At 43.8% G+C, this 9,865-nt stretch overlaps 1 protein-coding gene across 1 annotated transcript in view; it reads left to right on the top strand.

Annotated features, from left to right (window-relative positions):
- CHAT (choline O-acetyltransferase) overlaps positions 1 to 9,865 on the top strand; it is a 34,640-nt gene continuing 24,775 nt past the window's right edge. Inside the window, exons 1-5 of the mRNA XM_049809694.1 lie at positions 1 to 93; positions 3,088 to 3,232; positions 5,330 to 5,521; positions 7,710 to 7,828; positions 9,267 to 9,320. Of these exons, the coding sequence (XP_049665651.1) occupies positions 3,170 to 3,232; positions 5,330 to 5,521; positions 7,710 to 7,828; positions 9,267 to 9,320 (428 nt within the window). The 5' untranslated portion in view covers positions 1 to 93; positions 3,088 to 3,169. The remainder of the gene's footprint in view (positions 94 to 3,087; positions 3,233 to 5,329; positions 5,522 to 7,709; positions 7,829 to 9,266; positions 9,321 to 9,865) is intronic.

Genomic DNA, 9,865 nt, shown 5'->3' with positions numbered 1-9,865 from the left:
CTGGCCGCGGAGGAGGCGGCGGTACCTGGGACAGAGCCGCCGCGACGCGCGGAGCCCGCCCGGGAGCCCGCTCCGGAGCGCCCCGACGAGCAGGTACGGGCGGGCGGGCAGCGCGGCCCCCCCACCCCTCCCGCTTCCCGCGGCCCCGACGGCGCGGCTGCAGGTGCCGGGGTGGGAAAGCCACGGGCCTGGGAGCGGGGGCGGCGGGTCCCGCGGCGCGGAGCCGAGCCGAGGGGGGCTGCCCTCGCCGAACTCCGCGGCGCCGGCGGCACCCGCGGGGCCGCCTCGTCGCCGCCGCCCGCGGGTCCCGCCGCGACGGGCGGTCCGGGAGGGAAGGGTCCGTCGTCGTGTCCCCCCCTCCCCCGCCCCGGGGGCTGAGGCGCGGGGAGGTCCCGGGGCGCGCCGGCACCGGGGGAGCGTGAGCGCTCCCCGACGGGCCCCGCCGCTGCTGCGGCCCGCAGGGAGCTGGCGGCAGGCGACAGGGCGGCTCCTGGCTCCTCTCGGAATGTCAGCGGCCGCAGCAGTGCGCGCTTCACACGTGTATTGCCGCTAACGCCTGCGTTCCTCCTGACTTTAAGCAGAGATGCCCGAGAACTTTAAGGTTGTCTCCCTGATAACACCGAGAGTGAGGATGGATAGATGGGGGCTGAGCGTAATGCCCCGACGTTATATGTCGCAAGCTGCCTCCCGAGCCCACAGCGTGTGGAGAACTCGAGTATAAGCACAGGGGCTTATTTCAGCCCTTCTCTGCTATCTGCGAACGGGGAGATCAGTGCCTTTTGTTGTGGATTTGAGCTGCTGCTCTGAGCTGTGGGGAAGGCCACCAGGCTCCCCAGCCTGCCGTGACTCGCAGCCACCCTGCTAAGCTCCTCACCCCGGCCCTCCAAGCTAAGCCAGCTGTAAATAAAAACAGCTAGGATTATTTTTTTTTATTGCCTAATAACTTTGACAGTGCACCTTACAGCCATTCCGGCAAGCAACTTTGAAGTCATCTTGAATTGCTGCAGGATTTTCTCTTGTGTCAGTTTCCTTGTCCTTTCTTAGGCAAATACAGGATTGGGTGTGATGCTAAGCTGGCAGGGCTTGAACCGGAGACAAAGCCTCAGTTGATCCCCATGACAGAGAAAAGTACAGTTCAGGCTACCACCCCTGAACTCTTTATCACGCTCGTTTTACAGATAGGCGAGTCTGTTACTAGTAGCGTTTCCCACAGACACAGAGCCAGTATGGACTTGTAGTCAGTGTGACTCCATAGTGCAGTCTGACAAAAAACATAAGGAAAGAAAGAACAAAAGTCCCAGTGAGAAGAATACCAGCAGGATTTTGCCTTGAGGGGCTCTGAAGACAAAATGGCTGCTCTGTGTTTGAACACCGGTGGGGAGCTAAGGCCAGCCCATAAACAACTGGTAAAGCCACAGTCTTCCAAGAGTTACAGGATGTGTCCGTTTTTTGAAGTGCTTTGAACCTACGTTGCTAGGAATAGAGTGCACGGCTAAGTGATGAGACCTGCGCAGCAGACAAGAGGGAGCGGAGCAGCGCAGCGGGTTAATGTGGCCTTTCCGTGAGGGAAATCGTCTCTCACCTGGGTTGAAATCGTGAGCAGATGACAGATCAACATGAGTTTGCTGTGTGGCTCATTCCAGGGCCTCAGGGACATCTCTCAACCTTATACAACCTCCTTCACAGCACATGGCCCTGCTGGCAGCCAGTGCAGGACGGGGAGAAGACGGGATCAACACAAGGTGTCAGTGACCACATACACGTGGACAGAGCCACACTGAAGCCGCAAGGCTGGACTAGCAAAGCCAATTCCTCAGGGGAGGAATAGTGCACAGCCATCCCTGCCCATCGCTAAACAAAACTCTTCACCTCACTTTCAGACACTGTAGGTTTTTATCCAAATTGTTCTTAAAAGCTGTTGTAGAAATGAATAATGAAATAATTCAAGTGCCCTGAATGTATAGTCCCAAGGGTTTCAGAAAGGAAATATGACATTCTTTTCTACTTAGTCAACACATGTTGTCTTTTATATTTTGCATACAGACAGTGCAAAGTAATTAAAAAAAAAAACCCCAAAACCTGTGATCTGTCAAGACCTGACTGAACACAAGAACTTACTCTGCTTTAGCTGTACCACTGTAATTGAAGGACAACTGCTTGGTGTGGGCACTGTTATATCGGAAGAAATATGTGTGTCATATAGCTTATTCTTGCGCAGAAAAGGAATGAGAGGCATCTTTAGAAGTGAAAACCAGGATAAGCACAATACCAGAGAGACACAAGTGGAAGCATTTGCTCCGTCACAGATGACTTCTGTGACTTTTGGCAGGTTAAGCCATCTCCCTGGATAGGTATATGCTATTTGGGAAGGCTGCTGTACGAAGCAGCTCAAATGCAGTGTATGCCACCCCTCCCAGTCCTCCCGCAGCCAGCCTGCCAGCCTAGGCAGGTTCACAGGGTCCCCCAGCCCAGAGCTATGCCCCAAAGCACTGGCACCCTGCGAGCTTCTAGCCTGCAGGGGAGAAAGGCACGACTCCATTAAGCTCCTTTCCACAGCTTCCACACCTTAGAAGCGGAGATGACAGCACCTCACTGTGTCCATGGAACCATGCAATGACAAATACGTTTAAAGACTGTGGTGCTTTCATATAAAATGGTAAAGGGAGGACATGTAAGATCCTTAGATAGAAAACTGCAACCTTACTGTTACCTGTGTCGACATAAGTATATTCAAAGAAAAGTCACCTCTTTCCTCCGGCTAACATATAACAGTAATACAAAGCATGCACATCACAGCACAATGCATTGTGAAGTACATTAGAGTGACAAAATAAGCCATGCTGAGAAGGGACCATTTATGTGCATCAGATAGTTCTGGATAAAGAAATTTATAGCGAAATGAGACAAACAATGTCAGAGCAATCTCCACAGGGCTCAGTTCAGCTACTTTTGAATGTTGTATTTCTATTTCTCTTCAGTTTTGCATTCTGAAGCTTCTGTGTATGCTTGCGCAGGGAATACTCCCCATGTACATTTTGGTTATAAATAATGGGTACTGACTGGACTTTAAATCTTTTCTATTTCCAGAACTGAGGCGTGAGGCTCCATAAGTGCCCCCAAGTGGCTTCAATTTCTGTCCTCAACAAAAGATATCAAAAGGAATGCAGGAATGCCTGTCCTAGAAAAAAACATGCAGAAGAAAGAGAAAGATACGTGCAGTAAAGATGAGACAGTAAGTGACTGCTTCTGGGAAAACAAAAAGAAAAAAAAGAAAAAGAATAGGTTGAAGACAGATGACTTAACAACTTTGAATGCTGTAAATTAATGTAAATTAATATAATTGTAAACCAAGCTCTGTTCCAGAGCTGATTTCTTCATTTTAGGCAACACTAGTTATCCTGCAGCAGTTTATAATCATGAACTTTGATCTAACATTAGTGCTTCTCATATCCAAATACATTGTTCATCCCAACATCCTGTGAAGAATTCCAGTAAGTGAAATATTTTTTCACAACAGCAGATGCATTACTACACAGAGATGGCATGTAATTATTTCTTAATAGTACAGAACTATCAAACTATCATATATGATTCATTGTCAAGCTGGTTTAAAAGATGCTGGATGTATATGCCTGTAAGTAGTCAACCCTTTGGATTTAAAAGCTTTTTTCCTAAGCAGAGTCATGAACCGTACAGTAACCTTACCCAGAAAGATAAGGCCAAAGCCAGGTATCAGAAAGAAATACTATTTGGCACATCTATTTCCACTGACCAAGAAATCAATGACAGAAGAGATACGCCCTGACTAAACATAGCTTGAAATTGTAGAATTACCATTCTTTTATTTCTGAGATCCAGGCTAAAATGGATTTGCATTTCCATTAATAACAGGTAATCCTATGACACTTCTTATGCGTATCTGAAGTCTTCAGTTTCTAGATAGGGAAACATAATGCAGCACTGACTTTTCTGTGGCTGTCAAAAGGCAGAACTAGTATTTGAGCTCGGAGGACACCCACTCCCTGCCTTCTGTTCAGAGCACTTCCTCCACCCCCTCCCTCTCTGCATGCACTAGCACAGAAGTTTGCGGCTAGCCTTGCTCTGAGCAGCAGGTGGGTCTAGGTGACTGCCAGACATCTCTTCCAACCAAAATCACGCTATTATCCTGCGATCCTGTGAAAATGACTGTCTATTACATCAAGAGCTAGTAAAAAAAATCTGAACTTTACCTGCTTTAGGAGACAGGCAAAAATCAGAGACGTAAACCCTCCAAAAGTTTATGGTCTACGCTAATCACTGATAGACAAGCACAGCTGAATTAGGTGACCGTTTCTCAACTGGGAGACACGTCCACCTCCCTGAGGAACCATGCTTGGAGCATCACAGCCTCTTGCAGTTTCCCAGTCTTTCATGGATTACCTGCTTGCTTGATTTTCCCACTGCTCCCATAATTTCTCTGGCTTTTATATGACTAATTACACTTCACTTGTTTAATTCTACATTAAAAAACAAAGGAAGCTTAACTTCATGGACAGCATGAGATTGTTTTCTTCCCAGATACTATTGGTTTCCTGCTCCAAACAGGATAAGGATAAAGCAAGTATAAACAGAAATGCTTTATTAAGCCTTCTAGAAGGGTTCCAGACTGGCTGACAGCAGAGGTTTGGTAGGGTAAAAAACAGGTTTATTGAGGATTGTACGTAGTCAGTGCTAATAAACAGGTAGATCTGTATTTTTCCTATTTCTGCAATTTTACAACCAGTCATATTACCAATCAGACAAGTATTAACCCACAGTTTTAGTGATCACAAGCTAAATGCACTTCTTTACTAAAGAAATACCTTCTCTTAATGCATTATTTTATTATGCTCTAATGTATTTGAAGATTTCCTAGAGTCTAGCTCAGACTATATGCTTGCATCATGCCTATTTGCCTGTTTGTGCTAGGATTTCTAGAATTTTTACCAAGGAATATTTTCCTGTTTTCCTCTAGTTTCCTGGGCTATCCATTTGAAATCCTCATTGGCCAAAGGCCTACAAATAGAGCTACTGGAGAGCTACCACTGCTTCCGTATTGCATGCAACCGCATACTATGTCCTAAAATCCAGGCACTTTAAGACCTAATGAAACTCCACTGAAGTCACACAATTACATGTACAGTAATCAGGCATCTCAACTACTAAAACAGAATAAATGGATTAAAAAAGGGTTGCAATGTATTAATCAGCAACAGAAGAAAAAAATAAATAATAAAAAAAGAGGACAGTTTAGAAACAAATAGAATTACTTGCTAATTCCTTTTTTTTTTATTATTATTATTATTATTAGGCAGTGCCAAAACTGCCAGTCCCACCACTACAACAGACCTTACGCATGTACCTACAGTGCATGAAACACTTGGTGCCAGAGGAGCAGTTTAGAAAGACCAAGGTCATTGTGGAGCAGTTTGGAATTGCAGGAGGCCTGGGGGAATCTTTGCAGCAAATCCTCCAGGAAAGAAGGGAAAAGACAACGAACTGGGTAAGCAAACACAGATGAGAAATAATTGCTGTGTTGGATGATGCTCATTTACAAACTCTTTGTGATGTTCTGTAGGTGATCACTGCTTTCTTTCAGTGGATCAATACAAACAGGGGTCACCACAGATTCTACCAAAGGGAATTAATATTTCAGACATAATTAGGCTAAAATTTTCAAATGATGTCAAAATCCATGTCATTGTTATGTTTTCAGATCAACAGTTTGTTGACATAAATGAGGGAATTCATGCATCACAGGTGCATGCACACAGGTGTCAGCTCTACCTCTAGGAAGCACTATACTACATCCTTTTTGGGTGTAATTTCTTCCTTTCCCTTTAATTATGGGATTTAGAGGTTTTATTAAAATGAAAAATGCTTTCTGATAAGGCTATAAAAAGTGCCCTGCATACCCGTCTAGCCAAAGCTCTGATCCAGTCGAATTATTCTGGAATGGAACACTTTAAGGTAGGAATTACTCTTTTTAAATTAAACTGTTATTTGCCATTCATTGTCACACCATACCAGTGTAGTTACCCTGAAGTACTTACTTTGCCGAATACACATACATGTGTATATATATATATCTCACATAGACTGTGCTGAGAACTTAGCCTTTAAAAAAGTCCAGCTTTCTGCTTCCCAAGGCAGGAAAATTAAATAAAATAGCTTTTATCATTCCACAAGGTCACAGTTCATCCTGCCTGCATTAACCATTAGAATATGGCAGCTGAAAACTAAAAGCACTGATTTCATTGAAGTCCTTCCGTCCCAGCAAGGAAGAGAGACACTGAATAGTTTCATGGATTCAGTGAAATCCTGCAGGCTTGCTACTGATATCAGTGAAATGTGGTTCTCCCATAACTTTTCAATTGTGTGACCCACAAGAAAACTCCATCAAATTGCTGCTGTAGTCAGAAAAAAAGGCAACAGTACTAGCAGTGCTTTTATTTTAAAAGCAGCACTTAATTTCCGAACTACTTGTTGCCATAGTCTGAGGGCTCCAGTAACTGCTGCTGAATCTTGTTTTGTTATTCTGATCATAGAACTTCATGGTTTTGGTGGCTAAATTAACCATCACTTAAATAGTGTTCCTGATAACAAATAACATTCCAGGAGACAACTGTTCATTTAACCACTTATACCGTGAAAATTACAGCAGAAAGATGTAGAAACGTTTTCTGAAACGTCTCAACTTTAAATACCAGTTATTAAAATTAAATACCTGATTCTTAAGATAAACTAGAAATGTTTCTATTTAGAATTTAACTTGCCAGGAGTACAGCTCTAGCCTGTCCTCCTGAAGACTCCAGAGACTGTGGGGGAAGCATCTGTTCTAACAGCAATGAAATATCTCAGAGGAAAACTTTTTCAACTGATGCATGCATTTGTAATTATTTTTGCATAATTTTGTTGGTTTTTATAGTTACTACATGCAAAGCATGCCCGCTAAACTCTGAAAGACCATTTGATCTTTTTGTGAAAGCCTCTATTTTCCAAATAATGATTCTTCAAACTCTGCTCAGACATGAAAGAATACGGTTACCGTACATCTGTGTTTTCAATAAAAATGGTTAGAAATGTAATATGTGTGTCTGTCTGGGTCAAACATTGGTAATCTACATTTGTGTCAGTGGACACAGAGGGAATTCTCCAGGGGACCTATCCACATGCCAGTATCTGCAAGACCGAATCATTAGGCTCGGGAAATTCTTTTTCCACTCTGTCGTGCTACAGGACAGTATCTGATGGCTAACAACAGAGCATCTTGGCATGATTTACAAGTATTTGAAGCCCCCCCGAGGAAAGCCATCACTAGTAAAATTCTTTCTGTCTCTTAAATATATCCCAATCACTATTCAAGAGTCAGCAGCTAGCATGTTGTACTCAAACACTTTTTTGTTGTAGAGAGAAGCAAACAAGAAAATACGCAAAATGCCACAATATGGAGCTTGTTTACTTTTTAATGGAACACACTGTAAATTGCCATTGATTGAAAAATAGGATTATGGAATTGCGGCTGATTTCAGCTGAGCTGAGGTCACAGAGCCCAGACTGAAAATGCTCAGCAGCTCCATTAATCAGAGCCCTTGCAGGTCACCAGGAGCACCGAGCACTCTCCCCTCACCCCCAGACTGCCTTTATGCATGTTGTTCATAGCTTTAAGATTTCATGTCCCCTTCCCTTAGGTGTTTGACTACTGGTTGGATGACATGTACCTCAACAACCGGCTAGCTCTTCCAGTCAATTCCAGCCCAGCAATTATCTTTGCTCGTCAGTATTTCAAGGACGTAAATGACCAGCTGAGGTAATGTACTACGACTTTGCAGCTTTTGCTAAATGAAAGGATATTTTAAATGTACTGCTTTTGCAAAAAGACAATCAAATTTCATTAAAAAAAAAAGGCCTGTAACCATTAAATGATTTCATACTAGGCCTGCTGACGGAGGGCAGTGTTTCTGGGGTTACTCATGCTGATACTCAGAAACGAAAGTGTCATTACATTTATTGCATGAAAAAAAAATGCCAAGGGATTTATAACTTTTCAAAGGAATATTTGCAAAGCTTTTCATTGTATAATTCAAGCAAACCATTTTGCAATGGAAAAAAGAAATACTAATTTCTGACACATTGTTTGAAGGAAAACAATCTTTAACATGCCATCACTATGACTCGTAGCCACCCTGCAAACTGAAAAGGCCACACTGGCATCAAACTGTCCCTCTCAGATGCCCAAAAGGGCACCAGAAACACAAGGGATCTAAGAGTAAGAATTCAGAAAACGTTCCTCCCCAAGAACACTGCTTCCTTCAGGCCCATTCGTCCCAGCACTGAACTGACCTTTCTCCTTTGATCTGTTGTGGGCAATTACAATCATTTAAAAAGTGAAAAGGTAAGCAAGTAGCCAAGCACAGAATATACCTCTCCAGACACCCTTAAAACAGGATTCCACTCTTCAGCCTTTGCTAAAACATTTTCTCCTTTTAAAACAGTAAACCAGATCAAATCTACCTTCATATAGTGCAATTTTCCTATTTGCTTTTAGCACTCTCTAGCTGCTCATTACTGAAAGAATTAACTGCATGTGAATTTATGCTATTATAAAACAGCCAGAACCTTGAAGCCGATATGTGTTATTCTAACATTTTGTGTAGACAGCCAATGCATCTTTTTACTTTACTTTAAACATAACTATAAATGCTTCCATTCATTACTGACTAAATTTATTGTGCACACAGCTTTTGAAAAACCTCCACTTTGCATTTTCTAATGCACGTGCTTTAACAAGGAAATATTTTTCTCAGAGCCTCCCTTTCAGACACAGTGCAAATGGGCAGTGTCAGGAAATAATACACCTGTCCACAGCTCTGCAGAAAGAATATCTGCTTAGGACAGGAAGTACTCTAATAAATTGGACAGCTTATGAGTATTGATATTGAAACCCATGTTAAGGATTCTATTAAATATTCAGCCTCTGCTCCCATTCTCTAAATAAATGCTTTCAGGCTTCCTCCTGTGGTAGTCTGTTTAACCATTTGAAGGGACCATCTCTAGGATTTTGTATTTCTCTTGACGCGAATTAATTTAGGTTTTAGGTGGGGGCGGGGGCCTCTTCTTGCCAAGCCAGAAGACTTTCTCTCCTTATGCTGTGTCATCAATCATTCAAGCTCTCCTCTGTCTCTCAGAAACAGCCCAGTGTTGCCAAATGACAAAAGACTGATGTCACTTCTATCTGCTACTTGCAGGTTTGCCGCCAATCTCATTTCAGGAGTGCAAGACTATAAAGCTTTACTGGACACGTAAGTAGCTTAAAAGGAGAGCTGCTGCTTGAGTATCTGCAGGGCTTCTGATTCAAGGGTGCTCTAGCATGCCCGAAGTCAGGCTGCATTGCACCTCTCCACCATTTGGAAGGGCTGGGGCTCCAGCATGCTTCAGGGCAAGTGCTTCAGCAATTTTTTTATGCACTTTCTGCTCTATTACTGCAATCGAACAGGTTGGAGAAGGATTCTTTGTGATGCCTGGTAGTCATCACTCTAGCACGTGCAGTGCTGCCCAAAGGACACCCGCAATCTGCCTAACAGGGCTACTGAGAACACACCAGGAAGTCTGTGCTCCCCAGACCCAAAGAGCAGCAGCACTGCAGTTGCACAGCCTGCACACCTTCCCTGGCACCGGACACCTGCCAGGATGCTGTGCCCCTTCCACGTACTGCACCCTCCATTTAGAACATCAGCCCCCGTGCCTCTCTCCCCCAAAAAGAGAAATAACACATCCCACCAGGAGAAGGAAGCCTCACCACAGACAGGCTTGTTCAGTGGCTAGTAAAAATAAGAAGTTACTTAAG

Source organism: Accipiter gentilis, chromosome 9, assembly GCF_929443795.1.
Source record: "Accipiter gentilis chromosome 9, bAccGen1.1, whole genome shotgun sequence".
NCBI lineage: Eukaryota > Metazoa > Chordata > Aves > Accipitriformes > Accipitridae > Astur > Astur gentilis.
Note: the sequence above shows the minus strand (reverse complement) of the source record. Positions and strands in the feature narration are given on the sequence as shown.